Raw genomic sequence first — 25,196 nt, 5'->3', positions numbered from 1 at the left:
GGAATGAGACGGAAGATTAAGACGATTTGCTGTGGAAATCCTCATAAAGACAGTAAAATAAATGTTTGTCCCCTGATTGAATCATTTTTGTATCCCTTAAAACACACGTAAATGAGAATTATAGATTTTAACAAACACACACACACACACACACACACACACACACACACACACACACACACACACACACACACACACACACACACACACACACACACACACACACACACACGTGTGCCGTAGGAATAACCCTGTAGAGGGATTCCTTGGCCTTTTGTAGAATTTCCACTTAACCCTCCCACCGTCAGATGGATGATGAATGAGTCAGACCCAAAGAGCACGAGCTCTGGCGTGAAACCAGTCAAACCCATTAATGAGCACAGACATCCACCAACAATGCAGAGAAACAGGTGAGAGGAATGTTCCCACGTAAAGGCACCTTCTCATCCATTAATTCCTGTCAGAGGGAGCTGAGCTGACCTGAGATCAACTTCACAGGAGGAGCGGCGCAGCCTCTATGTTAATCAATTTCCCTCTGGGATTAATAAAGTATTTTTGAATTGAATTGAATTACCGTAAATCACCTAAAATGGTGAGAATGCAGCCAAACAGGTCTCACTTTTGATGACAGGTATGTGAGGTGTTCAGGTGTGCAGCGTCGTTTAAGCCTGTGGACATCACATCCTTGTGGAAACGTAGCTTTAATTCCTCGAAACAACCATGAGTCAGAGCTACCATGTCAGCCGATTTCTGCTCCAGCCAGAGCTTCTCCTGCTGGACAAAACTGAGTCTGGTTCTGATTCTGTGTCAAATAAGCCACGTTACAAAAGTAGGGAAAGAGTAAGTGGACACGTTGTTCTTGGGGATGCGTCGATACGACATTTTGGACCGATACAGATATTATTATCATTGTTATGGCCAATAACTGATCATCTATGTACAGGTGTGTATATTAACACACACACACACACACACACACACACACACACACACACACACACACACACACATATATATATATAAGAGAGAGAGAGAGATCTATATCTATATAAATGCTTCTGGAATGAGTACCATCACTGTCACATTACTAAATAATTACACATTATAACCCCCCTCCCCCTCTGAGACAGACACACAAACATAAATAACATGTAAAAGATATCAGCCCAGTTTTAGTTTGCATCAGTCCGTAACAATTTGTTAAAACATGATTAACATCAGCCGATTCCAATATTGATGTTGATATATCGCGCAGCCCTAGTTATTCTAATTTATGTGTTTTTGTATTTAACACAAACTACGTTCTATTTTTTTCAGTTGCTGTAGTTGGGGCTTTCTACAAAGTTCTAACATTTGAATTTAAGAATTATTTGTACAAATAAATAAATAAATACACATCATTAAAACATCTTCATAAAAACAAATATTTAGATCTATAAAAAATAACTAAATGCAACAGTTGATCACAGTTTTTGTAAGAAAAACTAACACGTCTCCAAATATCTGACTTTTTAGACCCCAAAAACATCAGAACCATTGTTTCCTCTGCCGAGTGGTGAAACAATAACATAAAACAAAAAAACTCGATGACAGCGAATAGAAACATCCCGATTCATGCACTATGAGAAGATCAGTACCATTATTCATCATGAGGATCAAAGCCTGACGGTACAGCTGTAGCAGAGCGAGCTAAATGCTAGCAGGCTAACATCATCTGGATCAATCAATCAATCAATCAAAGCTTTATTTATAAAGCGCCTTCCGCAACCCTGTCAGGAAGCCCAAGGCGCTGAACATGGTACAGTAGAAGTACAAATCAAAAATTAAAGCAATTCTGAAATAAAAGCAATACAAATTACAAAAAAAGGTGAAACGTTCTTGTACAGGACAGATGGGTAAAACAAGGGATAGAGTGAACCAATGAAAACTGTGAAAGAAATTCAACGTAAAAGAGGGCCGAATCAAACATGTTCAGGAAACGCCAAGCGGAGAAGGTGTTTTTAGGCGACTCTTAAAGGCTGGCAGAGATGGGGACAGCCTAATTGAGGGTGGCAACTGGTTCCAGAGAGACGGTGCTAGGACTGAGAAAGCCCGGATCAGTGATGAGTTAAAAACGTACAGAATTTAAACATTTTAATAAAACTTGGCTGGTTTCAGGCAGCAAATTAACCACATACAGTTGTTAGAGTGTTATGTTCCGGTATAGAAACCAACCTCCATGCCGACAACAACAAACCCTTACTTTGGTGGGTTGTTTTAATGTAAAGCTTTTAGCCTCAGTGGGACGTTTCCAAATGTGCACAGCAGGGAGGTGACCTGGTTCACATGATGCATCAAGTCAAACCCTAAAAGAAGACAAAGAACCTCTGATGCAAACAGATAAACACGGCTTCATGAATCAGCTGGAAGAGAACGTTCTGACCTTCATATTGTGTGTGTGTGTGTGTGTGTGTGTGTGTGTGTGTGTGTGTGTGTGTGTGTGTGTGTGTGATTCACAACAAAGTCTCCAACAACTCTCGCCAGCTACACTTTGGTGCCACTTCCTGTTTGTCACCCCTCCCCTTCTGAAAATATTCCAGTGGGCACTAACAGGGGACTCATCTCTGTCTGATCTGGGTCCCCTCCTTCTCACCATCATCCTCATCATCATCACCATTATGGCACTGACTGAACCAAAGCATGACACTTTTCTCATTAAGAACCCTAAAGAACAGTTTCATTGAATCAACATTGTATTTAGGTGGAACTGTTGCCATGACAACAGATAGCGCATGTGGCATTTGTAAATGGATGTTTTTAGAAGATCAACACTGATGAAGAACAGCATAAACTGAGCAGTTGGGTGAAACCAGAGTGGTAATGCAAGCGCCACCATCCTCACTAACAGCTGCAGAGATGGAAAACTCCCAACAAGGCTCCGCTCCGCATCTCAACTATGTTTACTTGATCTGTGATTACAGACGTCTCATCTGCTCCTTAACGCCAGCAGCATGGGAACTGTCCCAGATCTTAACGGTAAAATAACTACTGAGGAAATAACAGCCTGCATGAAAGGGAAAACCCAAAAGCTGGAAAAAAACACATTTTCCAGACATGTTCCCTGTAATAGTTATCTGTGTGTATAGAGGGTGTTTTAGGTTGAGCCTGAAACCTAAAAATGTGTGTCTGGCAGAAGTTAGGGTTCTGCTTAAAAATGCACTCTTTCCTGTTTATTTGTGTAAAGCTTTTCCGTTTTTGCCCCCAGCACTAGGGTGTGATAATGAGTCAAGAATATTTCTAACGACTTAAGTGCATTCCTCGACAGAGGTGCAGTTTTCAACACAGCCCTTCTAAAACATTTTTGACATAATCCAGTATTTTTGCCTTTGTGTTGTTATTTTGAAAAGACTACAAAAACACTATGGCTACTGGTGAGCTTACTGCCCAGACATGGGAACACTCCTTTGTGCAGTCAGGTAAGCTTAAAGGAACTTAAATATAACATGTAACATCTGCAGCTTAGACATCTCATGGGGCTTAAAGGACATGTACAGTTGGATGTCATCTGCATAAAGATGGTAGGAGATTCCTTTGAAGGAGCTCAGGATGTGCTGAAGAGGAAGCAGATAGGAGGAAGAGCAGAGGCCCCAGCACAGAACCTTGTGGGACACCATGGGTAAGGGAGGTGGTGGAAGACCTAAACTTGGAGACGGCCACAGAAAAGGAGCACTCAAGAGAGATAAGAGGAGAACAACTCCAGCAGGACCAGAACAGAACAGTCCCCTGCATCACTGTGAGTCAGAAGGTCATTAGAGACCCTAAGAAGAGCTGTTTCAGTAGAATGAGCTCTACGAAAACCTGACTGGAAGCTATCATAGATGTTATGTTCATCAAGAGCAGCTGTGAGTTGTTTAGCCACAACCTTTTCCAAGATCTTGGAGATGAACGGAAGTTTAGAGATGGGTAGGGATGGGTACCTTTGACATTTGAATCGATCCGGTACTAATTACCGGTACCTAGGAATCGATACCGGTACTTAACGGTACCAATTTTCGATACTTTTGAGTGTTTATTATTTTAATTCTCTTTTATAATTAAATATATATTTTTCTCAATATATAACAATATTTGATAAATATCACAATAAATAAGATACAACTGTTTGTATTTTAACATCGTCCTTGTAGTTTTATAAGCTGATAATTAAACTGAAGCAAACATCTTTACTGTGAACTAAATTTACTGTGTATCTTCATTCCTTTTGCCGTCCTTTTTCATTTGATTTTTCCTACTAGGAAGTTAGAATTTCCGAGGACAAAGCGAACGCACCATTAGCTGAAAACAATGGTAGCAATGGAAGCTAACATATCAAGCTAACGATATCTTAAACAGTTTATTTAGCTGCTGGAGCAGATTAAAACGATGATGCCTCACACTTAGATCGTCACTGGTTTCGTCTTCATCCGTCAAATTTAGTAAAGTGAAGCCAAACTTTAGAGCGCGTTCATGTTGTTCTAGTCGGAGATTCGGAGTTCCGAGGAGAAAGCGAACGCACCATTAGCGAAACGGAAGCTAACATATCAAGCTAATTATATTTACCTACCGGAGCAGATTAAGATGAGGATGTCTCACTTAGATAGTTGTTGCTGGTTTCATCATCCAGTTACCCATCACATTTAGTGAAGTGGACCCAAGCTTTAGCGTGCGTTCTTTCTACCATGCTGCTCTGTTTACAACTGGTTCACAGCAAGCGACGACATAACGCTCTTGCGCATGCGCAGCTGTCTTGGCAAGTTCTCGTTATGAAGGACGGGTACCGAAACGAGGCACCGTTTGAAATGACGTGAATCGGTGCTCGGTCGGTACTATGGAATTCGGTCGGTACCTTAAAAAGTACCGAATTCGGTACCCATCCCTAGAGATGGGTCTGAAGCTGCTATGGAGAGAGGGGTTGAGACTCGGTTTTTTAAGAAGCGGGTGGATTACAGCGTTCTTAAAGTAAGGAGGGATGTGACCAGAAACCAGAGAAGCATTAATTTTAGAGATCACGCTGGGACCGATGTACTGAAAAGCACTTTTAAACAAAGATGAGGGTAAGATGTCGAGGGGGCATGCAGAGGTCTGGGACACCAGGTTGGAGAAAAAGGAAACCCTGGCGTCTCTGACTGCAGAATTAAAGGATGTCAGAAGATCCTTTAGGTGCAGCAGATGGACATGGAGATGGGTTTTCTTCCACAAACGTTCAATTTTTCTGCATTGGCGCTTCAGGCTGCAAAGGCTGTCATTAAACCAGGGAGTAGGGTTCACAGCAGGAACTGATCTGGGTCTGACAGGACAGATATTGTCCAGAATGGAGAGGCAGTGCTCGTTAAACTGAGAAGTTAAGGAATCTGGGTCGTTATCAGAAGAACAGGGTGGATCAAAAGCAGCAGAAAAATTTCTAGCTGTGCTCTCATTAAGAAAACGAGAACTAACCATACGGCGAGCAGGAGGTGGGGACGCAGAAACTGACAAGTTAAAGAAAATGCAATGGTGATCTGAAATATAAACGTCCTCAGGACAAACACTGTCAGAATTTAGACTCAGGGTAAAAACGAGGTCTAGAGTGTGCCCCCTGGTGTGTGTGGGGCCAGAAACATGCTGGGTAAAGCTGAAGGAGTCCATGAGGCTGGAGAAATTCAGGGAGCCTACGGTCATTCATAAGTGGTCATGGGGGCGGTCTCTGCACTGCCAAGCTGACTTTCATTTCTCTTAGACATAACTTGCTTTTTATTGCGATTGAAGCAGTGCTCATTAAGTTTTCTGGACAAGCTGCTCCTAAATGCATCTGTCCTCCATGGTTCCTGTGCACTCTCTGATGATTTGACCTCCAGCGCTAACGGAGAGAAGCTCCCAGAGCTCGGTGCGTTCATAAGACACACCATGGCGGCAATATTATTTGCCCGCATGATGTATCTTCTAAACGAGGCTACAGACTTCTCTGCACATCTGTTGCTTGGCCACGTGCTCACCAACATTCCTGAGAAGGTTGTGTGAACAAAACCTGGCCACGCGGGGGCTGGCCAACGCTACCAAGACTGGACCGGGCTTGGCCAGATAGGAAGACACCATAAAAGCACTCGTCATGCTAATATTAGAGATGTCCCGTTCCAATATTGTTATCGGCCCAAAAACAATGTATCGGATTACATTGGATTGCATCAAAAATCCCCGATATTAGCGGGACGTTCCGCTTTAAATTCCATTCCAGCGATTATATCCAGCAGTGCCCAGATCCAGCATGCAAAGTCGACGTGATCAGAACAGCGTGTGCTAGCAAAGTAGCAAGGAACAATGTCGGCCATGTGGCTGTATTTTTCGTTAAACGCCTAAAAAGACAGTTTGGCTCAGTGCAACACTTGTCATGCACAAGTTTCCCGTGGTGGAACAGAACCGGAAAAGATTAACACGTCCAACCTCATCGTGCATTTGAAGCAGGATCACAAAACACTGCATGAGGATTTTTGCAGTGTGTGAACTTTAAACTTTAGACACTCAACTTGTAGCGGCTGGTCAGTGAACAATATTGTGTTTTTTTTCCCTTCACATTAATGCAACAAAAGATTATTGGTCAGTTTTTTATATGTATATGTTGCTGGCTTTTGTTTTCTGATTGAGTAATATCACTTGATCGAGCCTTTTATACATTCCACACAGTGAAATAGGTAAAAGTATTTATGCTTTGTGCTGACACCATATCGGATTGATATCAGTCAATACCGAAGACTGCAATATTGGTATCGTATCAGTGAGGTGAAAAAAGTTGTATTGGGACATCCCTAGTCAATATGGACCAGAACCAGGATGTTTCCAACACCATGATGGATCTATGAGTACGTTTACATGCAGCCAATATCTGGGTTATGATCGGGTTAAGGTCAGTATTCGGGTTTCTGAGTTGATCAGAATAACCCGTTTACAAGCATAAATAGAAAGAGTTACCTCTAACTTGCATAATCCGATTTAAATGCAGACGTTGGGGTAGCGTCAGGACGTATGGACTACGTCCAGACGCAATATGCGTCATTTCCGGTTCTTCTTGTTCCGGTGTCCGTGAAAACAACAACGTTTCCCAGTTCGGAAGAGATAGCGACCACGTTTGTTTGTGCTTTAGTTTCCTCGTCACTCAAAGTGTGGTGCTGTGCTGCGACTCGCCATTTTGCTCCCAACTTGTTGTTTACTTCCGGTGTTCTGGCGCATACAAGACGTCTCGCTACTCAAGAGACCAAGATTCCTTGCGAACAGAGCATGCGCAGAACACACGCTTTGATGGGGACATCCCGATATGTGTTTACACGACCAGACATTCGGGTTAGAAAAGGGTTACCCCAGGTGTAGTAACCGGGTTTTTAAAAACCCGGTTATGAGCATATCCGGGTTTTTGGCGGAGTTTACAAGGACCTGCGGAACCGGGTTATTGTGAATATTCGGGTTTTAAAAGGGTTACTGGCTGCATGGAAACGCACTGTCTGATACCAAGAAATAAGGCTGCTCTGAAAGGTGTACCCAGTTGTACCTAATAAAGTGGCCACTGAGTGTGTATTTGTACTCATGTGTACCGTATAGCTGACAAAAGCTTGACAAACTTTATTGATGCTGATTTTTGAGACATCAGGACATATTAAAGCCTGTTTGTCGGCTGTATAAAGTCAGGTTTGTTAGTTTTTCTTGCTGCTCTTATCTTTTCTGACTGAATCCAACTGCAGTAGCATTTTGGATGCAGTGAGGCACTAATTCCTGATACTCTGTGAATCAGAGAAGCTGCTCAAGCACATGGGCCAAGATTTGCTTAACAAGAACCACAAAGGGTGTGGAAGGCTGAATGGGAGGAGGAGGAGGTGGTGGTTAGTCTTCTGTAGGTCTAAATTAAGGAAGAAAGGAAGTTAACCACAGCGGGGCTTGAATTAAAATGCTCCTGCTCTGGGGCTGCAGCAGCAATCCGTGCTGAATTTCAAGCTTTGCAATAAAGTGATGAATGTGAAAGGAGAATGGATGTGACCATTGTCTGTGGAGGTATGGTCATCATGTTTATGTATAGCCTTAATGTTGGATAAGATGGAAGGTGGCAGGACAACCCAGCTCATCCAGGCTGTGGATGTTTACCTTAAATAGCTTTTTGAAGTAAATTAAACTCAATTCTGTATTTTAAAAACACAATACTGCGGGAAACCCTCCACCCATTCTTCATTTGCTAATCTTTTAGCCAAAATTTTAAACAGTGTGACTTTAAGGTCTTTCAGCGGTTTCCTTTAGACTTTAGCAGTTTTTTTCTCTACTCATTATTTTATTTACAGTTTAAGATTAATTTTCCCATCTCTGAGAAAATCCTGTTCGGATTCAGCTCAATGGCTTTAGATGCTTTTCTACATGCTGCGCAAGTTTAATTTAAGTTCTCATTATCTTGTTATTGCAATGAATCTGCTGTGGCCTTGAGTCATTTTCTGAGGAAAAAAAGCTCTGGCGCAACCGTATCAGGAAGGAGATGTTTGTCAGATGAATGGGCAAGACAGGATTATGAGTCTTATTAATATTTGTGAAATGCAAACATCTAGTCTCTGATTGGCTAACAGCATTGTGAGTTCTCAGTGAATGAGAGCTTTACAAGTAGAGAAAACCAGCTTCTTATTGGGACACCAAGTGAGAAACAATGTCACGTCCTTTGGTCAGTTGTGTAAGTAAAAACAGCATGAAGCCCCAGAGCTCCAGAGAGGACAAGCAGCTCTGAACAACACATCAGGATCTATCATGAAGCATGTCTGATGAGAAGTCATCAGGGAGAGCTGCTGCCTGACTCAACACATAAATGCCTCTAACATCACATATGCATCTGCTCAGCTGGTTTTACCAAGCATCAACAAGTGTCACAATGAAAGGCGCTGGTTTATCACAGGGTTCAAAAGAAGCTGTGACGATGAGTAATTTATTTCTGGAGCGTCCTCCACCAGATAAAGCACTTATCAGCTTCAAACACACGTAAACATACGCGCACACACCCAAAGATCAATCCTCATCACAGCATCTCAGAGCTACAGGAGGAGGAGAAAAGCTGCTCAACACAGCGGAGTGACAACGTCTCCTCTGGGTCTTTTATTTCAATTCAAAATGTCTGTTTCAGTCTGACATGTTCTGCTTTTGACCTTTTCACCCACTTTTGGACACACACTTCCATTAATAAGCTTTCTGGATTAAAAAAAACAACTTACCACCAAAAAACTAAATCACACACTAATATTTCATTGGACCGCCTTTAGCTTTGATTACGACACTCATTCGCTGTGGAGTTGTTCTGATAAGCATCTGCAACATCACAAGATTTATTCCCATCCAGTGTTTCAACAAGATCTTACATAGATGATGGTAGAGTCTGGCCGCTCCACAAAGCCTTCTCCAGCACATCCCACAGATTCTCAATGGGGTTAAGGTCTGGACTCTGTGGTGGCCAATCCATGTGTGAAAATGATGTCTCATGCTCCCTGAACCACTCTTTCACTATTTGAGCCCGATGAATCCTAACATTGTCATTTTGGAATAAGCCCGTACCATCAGCGAAGATGGAATGACCTGGTCATTCAGTATATTCAGGTAGTCAGCTGACCTCATTCTTGGAGCACATCCTGTTGCTGAACCTAGACCTGACCAACTACAGCAACCCCAGATCATGATACTGCCCTCACAGGCTTGTACAATAAGCAATAGCAGGGTATCTGCAGGTTTAAGGGAGCCAAATGTAAGACTTTTTAAGACCTTTTTTAAGGCCACTTAGACCAAATTTGAGCTATTTTTATAATTAAATTTAAGCTTTATTTTCCAGCTATTGCCTGGAACCGGTGCTAACCGTGTCGCGAACATGGGATTAGCCACCCAGTTACCATCGAACTTGCACTTCCCCATGGCGCAAGCTCCCACTAGCTTAACCAGCTAATGTGCTCATCTAAAAATAGCCCCCTTTCACAAGCAACTGAATGTGTACGGTTCCGCTTACGCCAACATCACACACAAAAATGCTGAAGACTAACTAGAAATTCATGAAAATTTCATAGAAATAAAATAATCTTGTTTATTGGGTCTTTGGTAATTTAAGACCTTTGGAAACTGTATTTAAGGATTATTTGTCATTTTTAAGGATTTTTAAGGCCTTAAATTTGGAAAAGCTAATTTAAGACTTTTTAAGGACCCGCGGATACCCTGAATAGACATGATGGGTGCATCATCGCTTCATCTGGCTCTCTTCATACCCTGATGCAACATCACTCTGGAACAGGGTCCATCTGGACTCATCGGACCGCATGACCTGCTTCCATTGCTCCAGAGTCCAATCTTTATGCCCCCTAGCAAATTGAGTTTGCCTCACTGTTTAGTGGGGATGTGGCAACAACTAATGACTCAATTATACTCTAATTCTAAGGGTCATGATTCAATTCAGAATCAATTCTCTATTTATTCTCTTAGTAACAAAGGGTATCAACTAGAGTGTAGACTAGAATGTGTGTGTGGTCTGAAGAAGTGGGGAAAAAGAGAATAAAATGTGTCAGAATATGTGAAGCATCTTTATTAACAAACACACAGACACATAAACCAGTAACATTTATCATTGAACAAAGACTAGCTGGCACTAATTACTCTTAACCGTCGAGCGATGATGGCACTGGAGTTAAGTGCTCACACTGTAATCGGAAGGTTGCAGGTTCAAGTTTGTCGCTGTGTCCTTGGGCAAGACACTTAACCCACCTTGCCTGCTGGTGGTGATTGGAGGGACCGGTGGCGCCTGTGTACGGCAGGCTCACCTCTGTCAGTGTGCAACCCAGGGCCGCTGTGGCTATAAAGTAGCTCATCACCATCAGGGTGTGTATGTGTGTGTGAACGACTGATTGTGTTGTAAAGCGCCTTGGGGGGGTTCCAGGACACTAGAAGGTGCTATATCAAATACAGGCCATTTAAATCGCCTCAGTTGTGCATTGTGCAGTCGGCACGAAACAACACACAAACTAAACAGGATAACACCATTTAAACATTATAAAACATCATGAAACTTACTAGTTGACTCAAAAAATGCAAAACACGGGACAATAGGAGTGATGAGTTGTATTTCAGCAGATTGCAGCTTGTAAGAGCACACAGAGCGAGGAGCTCCGCTGGCGCCGGCTCCAGCGATGATGCATTCAGGGACGCTCAGAAACACGGCAGTTTGCATTCACGCTCACTGACAGAATCCATTCTGAATCTTTATGAATAAGAATCACGATTTAGGTGTGAATCTGTGTTCTCAGGCACCTCTACTGATTAGTGGTTTTCTTACGGCTGCGCAGATGTTCAGTCCCTTGAGTTCCCTTTACATTGTGTGTGTGTGTTTATGTGTGTGTATGTGTGTGTGAGACTATAGAAATGTCACTATTAACCAGCCACGAGTTCCACTGTTGCTTTTCAACAATGTTATTTCACCAAACGTTTAGGTGATTGCCAATCACGATCGTTCGGGAATTTTTTTTCAGCCACATTTCTTTTTGGAAGACGATGGGACCCCACTGTCTTTCCAGTTTTTAATAATGCGTTGGACAGTTCTTGACCCAAATGTAGTCGTTTCCGCTATCTACTTAGATGTTTTCTCTGCTTGATGCATGCCAATGATCTGACCCTTTTAAAACAGACTAACATCTTTTCCACGACCACCAGATGTGTCGTTCCACATGGTTGTTTATTGTTCATTGCACCAGTTGGGGTTAAATAATGTGTTGCCAGCTGAAAGATAATCGCCCATGCAGTAATTATCCAAAAGGAGACTCCTACATATTTGCTTAGTTACATTTAGGTGGCGACTTCTTGTTTGGCCAGGCGGTGTATTTTGTAATGCTAGTTGGGCTCCATACACCTTTTCTAACCTGCAGGGTTTCACAGCTCCTAATAAATATTTAACCCTTTGGTGCATAACGGTCACTAAAGTGGACAGGTACTCAAAATTGTTATTTATTTGTTTTTGCTATTAAGCACAGCTGTTGAAGACTTTATTGCATGTGAGCCCCTCCATTTGGACTTCAGTAAGCCAAGCCACCATATTTCATGATCAGAATGCACGCTGTCCGCTGAGGTGGACATGTAATAAATTATTTGTAAATTATAAAATTTTGCGAAAAATATTTGTTGAAATTTGTTTCATTCACACCTAAAGACAAATGAAAAAAATTGTTAAAATAATCATGGTTGAAGATTTCATAATTAATGCATCAAAGGGTTAACCCTTAAAAGTCACAAACGAGCTGTGAGCCACTCAACCAACAGTTACAGCATCAATTCCCCCAGGAAGTGTTCACAGTGATGCGTAAATAAATATTTATACTTTAAACGACGAGTTCACTGTTTATGTTCCGTTGGAAGCGTGTGTGTTCTGCTGGTCAGACTAGCTCACGAGTTGACCTTTCCATTTCCCTCTTTCTCAAAAACATTAATTAAAAAAAATGCTGTTTCTTGTAGTTAAAAAGTAACACAAAAAATCCATCGATTTTAAAGCATTTGTGGTATCCCACAAAAAAATCACAATACCCCCTTCTTTAATTTCATGGTGGATTCAAACCAAATAAAAGAATGCTGTTTACTTCTAATCCAAGGTTAAGTTTTGGGGCGGCAGTGGCTCAGCTTCTATTGCTGGGTTTCACTCACGTGACTCATGTGACTCTGCAGTCGAGCGAAACTCAAATGGGGGACAGGAAGTGTTTTGCTCCACAACAAAACAGCGCGATGATGGATGAAAGTGATTTTACTAAGGCTTTAACAGATGTGATATTGTGAAAAACCACCTAATTCCTTTAGTTTATAAAGTCGGACTTTTCATACTTTTCATGGAGGATTGACCCAGCGCTGACGCGATCATCATAACCATAAACGAAGAGGAAGAGGAAGAGGAAGAAAATATCATTTCTATAGCGCCTCTCAAGATAAAAATCACGAGGCGCTTCACAAAAACAAAAAAATACAAGAATGTAAAAATGTAAAAAAAGCATTTAGAAAATGTTTAAAAATATATTTAAAATGAGCAAAAATAAGCAATTGCGATTTAAAAGAAAAAATGTTAAGAGAGAGAGAATAGGAAAGAGGGAAATCAGTGGATCCTGAGGAAGGTGGAATAGGTGGGGAGAGCAGAATAAAGAGAAAGTGGTGAAGAAGGTCATACAAAAGCCAGCTTGAACAGGTGAGTCTTCAGCTGCTTTTTGAAGGAGACCACTGAGTCCACTGATCTCAGGCTCAGGGGGAGAGAGGTCCAGAGTCTGGGGGCCACAGCAGCAGATGATCTGTCACCTTTGGTCTTTAGCCTGGTGCTGCACAACCAGTAGGCTTTGATCACTGGACCTCAGGGACCTGCTGGGGGTGTAGGGACTAAGAAGATCACCAATGTATGATGGTGCTTGTCCATGTAAGGCCCTATAGACCAGAACCAGGATCTTGAAATGAACCCAATGAAGCTGGAGGAGAAGCGGGGTGATGTGGGTGTGTTTGGAGGACTTGGTCAGAAGCCGAGCACAGGCATTCTGAACCACCTGTAGACGGTTCAGGGAGGTTCTGCTCAGACACGTGAAAAGAGAGTTACAGTAGTCTAAGCGTGAGGAGATGAAGGTGTGGAGAACGGTCTCAAGTTCAGAGCAGGACAGAATGGGACTCAGCTTAGCAACCTTCCTGAGATGGAAGAAGGAAGAGCGAACAAGAGAACTGACATGAGAATCCAGGGTGAGAGCTGGGTCAAAGGTCACACCAAGATTCCTGACGGAAGGTTTGGTGTGGGAAGCAAGCAGACCAAGAGAGTCTCTGACTTTGGGAACCAGCTTGTCTGGGGCACAGATGAGGATCTCAGTCTTATCTTCATTCAGCTGAAGAAAGCTCCCAGCCATCCAGGTTTTGATAGAGTCTAAGCAGGTGAGTAACAGCTGCAGCTTAGACATCTCATGGGGCTTAAAGGAGATGTACAGTTGGATGTCATCTGCATAAAGATGGTAGGAGATTCCTTTGAAGGAGCTCAGGATGTGCTGAAGAGGAAGCAGAACGATAGAACGAAAGCCTTTTACAAGCCTGGAAGCCAACAGCTGTTTTATTTCAGGTTGGTAAACCTTTGAGTGATCTGGCGAAGCTTGACCATGTTGTTTTTGCTCGGTAATGAGTTGCGCTATTTTAATTAATTAGCTCAAGATAACAACGCTATAGCTAATGCTAACAATCACTATGTGCTAGGATCTACCTGTTACTAACATTTTATGCCTTTTTAAATCCAAATTTCTGTTACGTTTGTTTAACTTCAGTAAGGTATAAACGCCAAGTTACAACACTAAGCTAACTGCTAAAAACATTAGCACACTGAGAGTTATTTGCAGCGAGGACAAATGAAAACCATATCAAACTCATTTTTATGGCTGTTTCTACGCAACTGTTTAATAAAACACTCAGTAATCTCTCTTACCTGATAGAAACTGATCGCTGTAAACTCCAGCATCACCTGTTTCAACTCCCTTTTTAAGCTGTAGATTACTGATCCACTTCTGCCTTCTTTCAGTACGTTTTTTTTTATTAAGTCCTTTGTGGCGCACTACATTTGGGACTTTTTGGGGAAAAAAAAAACGTTTGTCTTTGTCCTGATCAGAGTGATTGTAATATTCATAGACCACATATAATTTCGTCATTTTAATACTCAGTCACCAAAATTTTGCGCAGCACCGGCTACTTCCAGACCCCCATCTGCAGATGCAACATCACGTGAAGCCCAGCAATACGCAGGGTTGTCGGTTTGAACACCGATCATTCATCATCGTTCTGCCGTTGTGTCCTTGGGCAAGACACCTCACCTTGCTGCCTTACGTCTGAGTTAGTCATTTTGGATTAAACCATTGCCAAATGCATAAACATGAGCATGGCCCTAGAACGCTGAGGCAGCCATTGAACAGAAGCTCCTGCTGAAAATCGTAACAATGAGGTTATTATGTACCGTTGATGCTCTCTTTCCTTGTTGCTGCTGCTGGTAAATTCACACTTCCTGGATAACTATATGGTCTCATAGCAACTGGCGATGTAGATTAATGTAGTTGGTAGGCAATGCATGCACATTATTTCTAACCTATACATTTAGGGGACAGCAGTAGCTCAGGTAGAGTGGGTTGTCCAGGAGTGCATCTCCCATTCGGAAAGTCGGAAAAATTTTACAACTCCGACATCGACATCTAATTTGGCAGCTCTCTGTTAATCAACAACAGTAAGTTTTAGTTGAAATTTGTTTATTTTACAAGACATGCTTATAAGAGTGAGTTTAAATTAAATGTTCCATGCAGCGCTTGCAACACTAAGCAGCAGATGAGATGCATATGTACTTAGTAGTCATCTGTTTTGTAGAAAGCCGACAAAACAATCGTTTTACAGCCCCTCGTTGAATGCTGCGATGATGTGAAGAGCCTCAGAAAACTTTCTTTTGCTGAACGATGCCAAGACAGAGGCTATCATTTTCAGCCCTAAGACTTCTCAAAGTCCCCAAATGACCCTTCCATTTATCACAAGTGGGTTGAAAACCCGTGTCACAAACTTAGGGGTTGTGATGGATGCTAAACTAAAAATGGACATTCATGTCAACCAGGTAGTTCAGACCTGTTTTTACCACCTGAGCATGGCGTCTCTCTAAAGTTAAGCCCATTTTAAAAAGGAGTCATCTCCATTCAGTTGTCCATGCCTTCATTACTTCCCGTCTCGACTACTCTAACTCAGTGCTATATGGTATCTCCTCCTCCACTCTCACTCGCCTTCGGCTAGTGCAGAACGCAGCAGCTCGATACTTGACTGGCACCAGGCAGCGAGAACACATCACACCGGTTTTAGCAAATCTCCATTGGCTCCCCATCCATCTCTGGATAGAGTTTAAGATCCTGGTTTTTGTGTTTAAATTCCTCAATAACTTAGCACCTGGCTACTTGTCTGAGCTCATTCACCCTTATGTCCCTACAAGATCCCTCCGATCAGCCGACCAGCACCTCCTCCATGTCCCTAGCTCCCGCTGTAAATCCCGCGGGGAGCGCGCCTTTTCAGTTTGTGCACCGAAGCTCTGGAACCACTTGCCCCTCCTGATCAGACTCTTCCTCTCTTTCCCTATTTAAGTCTCGTTTAAAAACTCACTTTTATTCGTTGGCTTTTAATTCTGTCTAACTTATTCTCTTTCTCCTTTTTTTATTTTTAAGTTGAATTACTCTATTTTAATGGATTTTGTTTTTATTTTTGATTGTTTTTTATTGTGTGTTTTTGTTCAGCACTTTGGTCGGCTCTCATGCCGTGTTTAAATGTGCTATACAAATAAACTTGGTATGGTATTTTCAAGGTCATTGCCATATTAGAATTGGGCTGAACGATTTTGGAAAATAATCTAATTGGGATTTTTTTTCTTCAGTATTGCAATTTGTGATTTTATTCAAGATTATTTTCTCAAGGGGCTTTTCATATTTTTCAACTAACGGAAGCAAAACAAAAACCTATGTAACTTGTACTGAAGATAAACAAGTTTATATATCTACATATCATATCAAGTTTATTTGTCTACATATACATAAACACTCACAAGTAAAGACAAAATTTTGTATTTGAAGGTGCAATCTCTTGAAGGAGCATAGGTATTAGCATCAACTGTGAACATTTATTAGTAGGAAAGAAGTGTGTCCCGTTTATTTAAGTCTTTTGTGGTTAGAGTTTTTGACGTCCATGCAGAGCTTCCGTAGTTCAGTTACGGTCATAGCTGCTAGCAAAAACTTTGTGGAGTTAGTCTCTTACAGTTTTCTAGCTTCACTAAAATACCTGTCCGTGCTTATTTGATTGATGGTAGTTTTTTATAATTTTTTAGACTCCAAATGTAATCATTTGGCACGTTGCTAATTCATAATTTGTAAGAATGTAATCGGCGATATTAGCATTAGCATCCCTATGGGTTCTACCATGTATATTAGCATCGTGCTAACCACTCCCTGCCAGTTAAATCGCAGACTTTGCGATTAGAAAATCTCCTTTTGTCACATCGCAGTTTAACTGCATATGCAATTAATCGTTCAGCCCTATATTGGAATCCCACATTCACCGACGAAGGTCACCAGAACGTTGTTAACTCTCGTGCAACGTCATTCCCAGTTCCAAGTTCAGACTTCTGAGGTAACTTGAACGTACCATAAGCCTGCCCAACCTCTCTCTACAAACAGAAAGCACTGTGATTGGTCAGACTTAGAAGTGTCCGGGCCAATGGTAGACCTGCTGAAGCTACAATGGACTGTGGCTGGTTCGACCTGAGGACCAAATTCTTTTGCTACTGCGACGGTTTGTCTACATCTCAAAACTTAAATTTTAGGATAATCAGCAATAAGAAAACAAGTGCTTATTGATTATAGTTCTTCAAGATAAATCTGAATCAGCTGAAATGGGTAGAGTTCCCTCGGTTTCACAGTGGAAGCATCAGCGGTACGAAACTGTTTACTCACAAACTTCAAAGCGGTCCTTTTGACACCGGGAGAGCCTTGGCCGTGCTTTCTTGCTGTGCTCTTCGCTGGCGAGATCCCAAAATCCCTCGAGACTTCTGCCATCCTCCTCGCTTGACTAGTGAGATCACAAGATCCCTCTAGACTTCAAAGGTCACATTTTTTTATGTAACCCTCATTAAACCAAAAAGAAGAAAATCACGTTTGATATCGCTGTTTGATGATTTTCCTCTCTACTGCCAGGACAAAACAAATGAAAAACACACCGAGGCACTTCTTGAACAATACTGGGAGTAAATAAGTCGTTGGGTCACACGTAAACTACATATATATGAAATTGCATTGCTGCAGTACTTTTTTTTTTTTTTGAAAAAGACTGGGCATTTTACACTGAAACCGTGTGTGATTTCCTCTCTAGCTCTATGCTAACTGCAGAAATTGACGCATCACAGAAGCAGCTTGCGCCAAAAATAGAACCCAATCTCATCTTTAGAAGCACGTGCCGCTTCTGGGACGCGCCAGAAAATTGTCGCGGCAGATTCAAAACACTCTATAGACCATGATTCTATTTGTAGCAGTGACGTTCTGCTGCCATTTCAGTGTGAAACCGGGTTTAGGGAAACACTTGAAAAGTTTTACAGCAAAAACATTTTTAAAAATACCATAAAAATACCGCCAAACACACAAGCTGTTTAACCTCTGAAATAAAGCCCCGAGTCAGATAAACATAGAGATGAAGAGGCAGGTACAGCAAACACTGGAGACCTTTTAGTCCAGGTTCCCGTCCCAAGACAGGCAACTTATTCAGTCACAGCTTCAGGTTACACTTTCAGCAGTCAAATCACGATATGCATCACGGCAAACAATACCGTCTAGAGTTACTAAACGTCTCCTCTTTCCCTCTCTGACAATGACAGGCAGCGCAGAAATCCAGCTTCTTTAGTCTCGCTAAAAAGACATTTGTACAAATGGGAAAAGCTAAGTGGGTCATGGAGTGTTACGGAATGCCGTGGCTGTGTGAAATAGTTCATCTGCAAGAGAAATGCAAAAATATATCTGGGAGTAACAATTAGACTGTAGGATAAACTGAAAAGGTTAGCCTAGGAATACTCTAATACTGTAGCATTCCCTACTTGAGCCACGGCACCTGAGGGCATTATTCTACATCTATAATGTCATCCAGGTTTGTTTTACACTGGAATGTGACTCTAGGCCACACCAGAGGCCCTGTTTTATTCACGTGAGAAGTAATGACAAATCAGGAGTAATAGACACAAACAGGAAGTGACGGTGCCACTGTGTTGTTGCCTACAGGTTTCATTACATTAGCACGTTTAGTTTGAATTCCCAGGTCTGTCATGGCGTTTGATTTAATCAGGCAGAACAATGAGGAGATAAATGCTGAACAGATGAGTGGTGTGAAGTTGCTTCTGTTCAGGGATCAAGAAAATGGTGATGTCAGTGAAACAATCACTTACTCAGTTGGGTAAATAAAAGGATGACAGAGACGCTGATTATTATCTTACTGGACGTTTTTTGGTGACTGAAACAAACCAGCCTGATTAAATGTGATGCTTACTCTCATAATCCCCGTTTCCAATTATTAATGCAATTATTATCATTATTAGAACCTCCACTGTTGTATGGAGCTCCAGTTGTAAAATAAAACATATTTAGAATCAAATCCAAATCGTTAAAAAAAATCCAAAACAAATGCGGCAGTTTTCAGTTAAATGTTCAGAAAATAAAACATATACCAGGTCAAAAGTGACCACACAGTAAATAGATTCTGGTAAATATTATTAATGTTTTTATTTATTGATGAAAACATAATTCATTAGAAATATGCGGAAGAGGAAAGTTGGGACTTTGCCATTAATACATCGGAACGCTAGTTGGGACTTTGCCATTAATACATCGGAACGCTTGTATAAATAAAATAAGTATTAACTTAGAACCGGAACTTCTTTGAAGTTTTCCTCCTCGTTGCCAACAACACTCACCGTCTCTAGGGGCTTGTTGCCGGGCAGAGCGTTCTAGAACGGCGCGAGCCCACTTCTCTGCCTCCTCCAGGTCAGCGCGCGGATCCTGGTGTGCCGAGAGCCGAAAGCACTGCTCCACTCTCTGCCGCGACTTTCCGGGAGACATCCAGCGGCGTCTCAGCGGGTAGAAGTAGGCTGCAAAGTACGCGCACCGGTTCGCCTTGTCGTCTCCGGGATAAGCCCGGCAGCCGACGCAGTCCTTCAGACTCAGAACCACCTTGGTCCGCCCGACAGGTGCAGAGGTGAGCCTCTGAACAATGAGGTCCTCCTCTGTCAGGTTCACGGAGCACCGGACTTTTCGGTTATTAATGAGCGTGAATTCTCCGTAGAACGTGACCAGAGCGGCGCCGTTTCTGACCTCGGGCTCAGCTCCCCTCTGAGCCATCCTGAACGACCGCCAGAGTTCGGAGACTCGGGAGGGATGGAGGATCCGTGAAGCTGCAGTCACTCACATCTGTGGAACGATGCGGAGCAGCTGAGCCACTCGGACCGGACCTGTCAAGATACCAGCACTAAGACACGCCTTTTCCGGCTGGATTTCAAAATAAAAGCATCCCCCCCACCTAAACGTTTACAGCGTTTTATTAAAAACAGTCATATTTAACATTACCTGTAAAGAATGTTTTTATTATGTAACTTTAACTGAATCCGTGGTATAATAGACGTATTTCAAGACACTGAAGGTCAACTTACAGTAAAAACAATGAACAGCAATGTAAAAACAAATAGAGAAGAAATGAATACACAAGCAGAATATCTTATTTTGCAAATATACGCCTTTGTTTAAAAAAAATCCTCTGTCGCAAATGTAACTGAGTAATTTATAGCTGAACAAACTAAACATTGAGTAATACAAACTAAATGTATTCTATGTAGGAAACCAGGTGTTTCCTGTCATTCCTTGTCTTCTGTAGGTTTATCATTTCTTTTGTTATAGTTTTTGTGCCTGTATTATTCTCGGATAGATGTGGCCTATATGTGCAGTAGTTAGAGCTCATGAAATAATGATGCTGAGATCCCAAGTGAGTTTAGTGAGCTCTTTGCCTGTTTGGTAATTCAATATTGGATAGTGTAGTTACATTTCAAAAGGAGAATAATAACATTTTGTATGATATTAGTTCATTGCGTATGAGTTTTTTGCAGCATCACTTAAATACAGAAAGTCGTTAAAATCTATGTATTTCAAGCAAATATTCCTGTTTTCCAGTTTAGTATAGCAGTAGAATAAAAGCATGTAGTATATTTTCCACAACATATTTGTTTTTTCTTGTCCTTTATGTAGCATGCTAATGAAAATCAGCAATTGTGGATTCAGTAAAGAGTTTGTCTTTTATTTTGAAGGTCATAGCTGTTGTTTTACCGGTCTATTGTTTGTTTCTTCATGCTGACTTGACACATCTCTGCAGCTAAACCAACCTGTTCAGGAGTTTTAGGAAAACGTGGAAAATAAATGTTTTGCTGCCCTCTAGTGGATATAACAGTAAGAGTTTGCAATAAAACTAATGGGTTGATTTATACACTCAAAAAATATAACGTAACATTTGTTTTTGGCCTTACCACTACCAGCCATGAGCTGAACGCAGATATTTGAGGCTTCTTTTATGGCATCGTTCTCTCAGGTGTGGCTGATTAGAGAGCACGATTACGATTCTGAAAACCAGTCAGTATCTGGTGTAGTAGTTTGGTGCACACGGCAGAGACAAACACCCCCGCGGCGAGCAGGGTCCAGCCAGCCGCATTGCGTTTCTGCTTAGGCTACAGAATGGGGGTTACTGTAGCTTTTCACTAACCAATCAGAATGTGTATCAAAATATGTTAATTTCCCTGCTACGTTTGTCAAAATAAAAGTCTACACTAATTGATTGTGCCGCTACACCTGTACTTGTTGGTTGATTTTTTGAAGATATTGTAATGACTCCAACTTGTTCTTTCTGTTTCGGATCTTTATTCCGGGTTATTGTTGGCCGCAACCCATGCCTTAAAGTCTGTTTCTGGAGTTTTCCCTCAGTAATTATGTATGATTTTTCTGAAATCAGTAAAAGTGATTGACTCACAATGAACTTTCACATAATGTAAGCAATACGTCTTTAAAAAAATGTTATTTTTGCTATGCGCGCCCCCGCAGAGCTCCGTGTAATAGGAAACTGAGCGCTGACCAGAACTTACCATCCATTCATCCATTTTCTGAACCTGCTTGTCCATATAGGGTCGCAGGGGGGGCTGGTGCCTATCTCCAGCGGTCAACGGGCAATCAGGCGGGGTACACCCTTGACAGAGAGCCAGTCCATCACAGGGCAACACAGAGACACACAGGACAAACAATCATCCACACACACACCTAGGGACAATGTAGACAGACCAATCAACCTAACGGTCATGTTTTTGGACTGTGGGAGGAAGCCGGAGCACCCGGAGAGAACCCACGCATGCACAGGGAGAACATGCAAACTCCATGCAGAAAGATCCCAGACCAGGAAGCGAACCCAGGACCTTCTTGCTGCAAGGCAACAGCTCTAACCACTGCGCCACTGCGAAGCACACCGGAGCTTTCCAGTAGTGTTAAACTACCCCTTAAATGCTTCAAATTTAAGGAAAACCTCGGCTGATGCAGAGTTGATTAACTTTTCACGGACAAGTAAGTCTCTAAAATATAAATATATGAGAACACAACATGACATGAGAATAATGCTTGTAAAACAACGTGTTTTAGCTCTGTTTGTCGGCTACGGAAGGACATAAATAAACAAGAAACATGAAGTCGCCATCTTAAAAAAAACGGAAGAAGAAATTATTTGTGTTATATGCCTGTCAGCCACTAGATGATGCCATCGGATAAGAGAAATACTCCGGAAAGAGACTAACTCCAGGAAAAACATTAACAATCTCCATTCACACTAACTTGTTTTTTCTTTCTAAACAACCGCACCGGAACTCGCCACACAACCGACCAAGAACACCCCCTTCAACATAAAAGTCTAACCATAACAAATCATTACCTGTTACACTGTTGTAAAACCAGTGGCGGATTTAGCAATTTGGGGGCCCAAGGCGAACACAGACATGGGGCCCCCTTACACAAAATTTTCGTTAATCTTATCTTTAACTCATTCACTGCCAGCCGTTTCCTGATCGCTAACGGCCTTCGCTGCCAGCATTTCTCACCGTTTTTACTGTTTATTTAAGAGTCACAGAACGTTGCGCGCTAGGATTATGTCGATGCCAAAACAAAGCGGAGACTCACCTCTTACATCAGGAAGAATCCGTGTGTTTCGAGCGTTATCCGTTCTTTCATAATCCTTTGTTGAATTGTGATCAGCAGACGCTTTTCCGGTTCGCGCCTCACTTTTTTTACAGGAACGGCCCAAAACGATCTCCTTATACATGGATGGTCTGCTTCCTGATCATGTGACGTGTGACGTATGCGGATGAAGATCGGTTTCAAGGCTGAGATGTTTGTTCTCTCAGCGCGAGGGCTCGCTCTGATGCTCAAACAGTAAAAAAATACCAACGACGACTTTAGTCGTCATTGGCAGTGAACGGTTGGATCTAAAATGACGACTTTAGTCGTCAATGGCAGTGAATGAGTTAACTGGATTTATGAAACTCTACCCTTCTCTGACATGCGTTATTTTTCACTTTTTATTAGTCCTCCTCTTTATTCTTTCTTCTATTTTCCATTTTGGCCCATGTTTTCCTCCCTTTAAACATTTTCCAATGTCTTTCCTTTTCTGCTTTCTTTTGATGTTTACATTGAAAAACAATGTCACTTTCGGAAGTGAAGATAAACGCTTTTTTAAAGCAAGCTGCTTCTTTCTCCTATTGGAGCCACTAGGATAACTCCATTTCATGCTTAATGTTTTGACTACTCCTTCGAGTTTGTTACGAATTCTCCCGCCTCTCTTTTTCTGCTTTCTCTTCTTCTTATTAGTGGTCTTTTGGCACTTGGCAAACAATAATTTGGTGCATTACTGCCACCAACTGGATTGGAGTGGAATGACTACCAATCACTTCCTGTTTGTGTATCGTGTCGGTACAGGATCTGCTCGGGTGCAAAATCGGCTCGGGGTCCTTCGACTGCCGATGACGTCAAAGTACGGCAAGCCCACTCGGACAAAAACACTACACATCTATACTGTTGGAAAGAATTTAGCAGTTTCGTTATAAAAATAATGTTTCTTAAGACGTAAGTTTGTGTTTATAATGGTATTTGTAAAATAAAACACTATGTTGTATTCATAATGTTGAACTCCTCTTTGAGCACATCCCTTGAAGGATAATAGGTATTAGCAACACCTGTGAAATTCTATTTGCAGGAAAGAAGTGTGTCCCGTTTATTGAAGTATTTTGTGTTTAGAGTTTTTGACGTCTTGTCCATGCGTAGTTCAGTTACGCTCATAGCTGCTAGCCAAAACTCTGGAGTTAAAAGTTTTCTGGCTTTACTAAAATACCTGTTTGTACTTATTTGATTGATGGTAGTTTTACTTTCTATTAGACTCCAAATGTAATCATTTGGCACGTTTCTAATTCATAATTTGTAATAATGTAATCGGTGATATTAGCATTAGCATTCCTATGGGTTTTTCCACGTATATTAGCATTGCGCTAACCACTCGCTGCCAAATTGCAGCCTTTGCGATTAGAAAATCTCCTTTTGTCACATCGCAATTTAATTGCACATGCAGTTAATCGTTCAGCCCTAATATACATGCAGCTCTATGCTAAAAGTGTATTTTCAAAGAGGTAATGATGGATTTCTTTGTAAAAGTTGTCCATCTTTCCAACAGAAAGATTTGCCTGGACCAACGTAACGTGATAACAACGTAACGTGATTACGTAATTCCGTAAGGTTCATGTTCAGCCAATTAACTACTTTGACGTCATCGGCAGTCGACGGACCCGAGCCGATTTTGCACCCGAGCAGATCTTGTACCGACATCGGCATCTTAAAGGAATAGTCCATTGTGGCCGGGCCCGGATGTAGCCATGGGCAAGGAGGGGCAATGCCCCCCTAAAAATAGTAACTGCCCCCCCAAATGCGATGATATGTAGAAATCCCAAATTTGAAAAGATCTGATGAAAAAGGGTCAGAGTGCTCTCTCTCTCTCTTTCTCTCTCTCTCTCTCCCTCACTCACTCAAAGTAGTTGCTGATTGATAGATTCAAAGGGAGGGTGTGGCCAGCCACTGCACTTCGTTCTCTGTGTCTCACTCGCTTCACACGCCTCAGACAGTCATCAGCAGCAGATCACAGAGACGCACCGTCGTTATCTGAGCTCAGCCACTGGTTGAAGTTTTCTTGTTCTGTCGGTCACTGGAATGATTTGGTACTCTTTCTCAAGGTTTTAGTTTGCCTCGTTCTCTTCTTTAAATTGTTTTTGAAGTGAACCGAGTCGACACGACAATGTGCACGTTTCTGGTTTCTAAATCGAGCAACAGTGCTAAGGCACTAGCGGCAGAAACCACCTCGTCGGCTGCTGCTTCTCAACTTGCCACAACCAGGTGCACAAGCACCACAGCCCATGGACGTAATTTTGTGTGTGTGTGTGTGGGGGGGGGGGGGGGGGGGGGGGGGGACATGTCCCCCTCACTTTTTCCAAAGTCAAGTTTTGACTCCTGCACTTTTTACCATCCAAAAACAATATTACGCTATATTAAATTGACAGTGGTTGA

The 25,196-nt window shown here is 41.9% G+C and overlaps 1 protein-coding gene across 1 annotated transcript in view; it reads right to left on the bottom strand.

Annotated features, from left to right (window-relative positions):
- Window positions 1-20,017, bottom strand: part of LOC107382243 (sphingosine kinase 1) — a 53,426-nt gene extending 33,409 nt beyond the window's left edge. Inside the window, exon 1 of the mRNA XM_015954305.3 lies at window positions 19,490-20,017. Within this exon, the coding sequence (XP_015809791.3) occupies window positions 19,490-19,913 (424 nt within the window). The 5' untranslated portion in view covers window positions 19,914-20,017. The remainder of the gene's footprint in view (window positions 1-19,489) is intronic.
- Window positions 20,018-25,196: the final 5,179 nt, after the last annotated feature.

Source organism: Nothobranchius furzeri, chromosome 7 (assembly GCF_043380555.1).
Source record: "Nothobranchius furzeri strain GRZ-AD chromosome 7, NfurGRZ-RIMD1, whole genome shotgun sequence".
In the NCBI taxonomy this organism is placed as follows: domain Eukaryota; kingdom Metazoa; phylum Chordata; class Actinopteri; order Cyprinodontiformes; family Nothobranchiidae; genus Nothobranchius; species Nothobranchius furzeri.
Note: the sequence above shows the minus strand (reverse complement) of the source record. Positions and strands in the feature narration are given on the sequence as shown.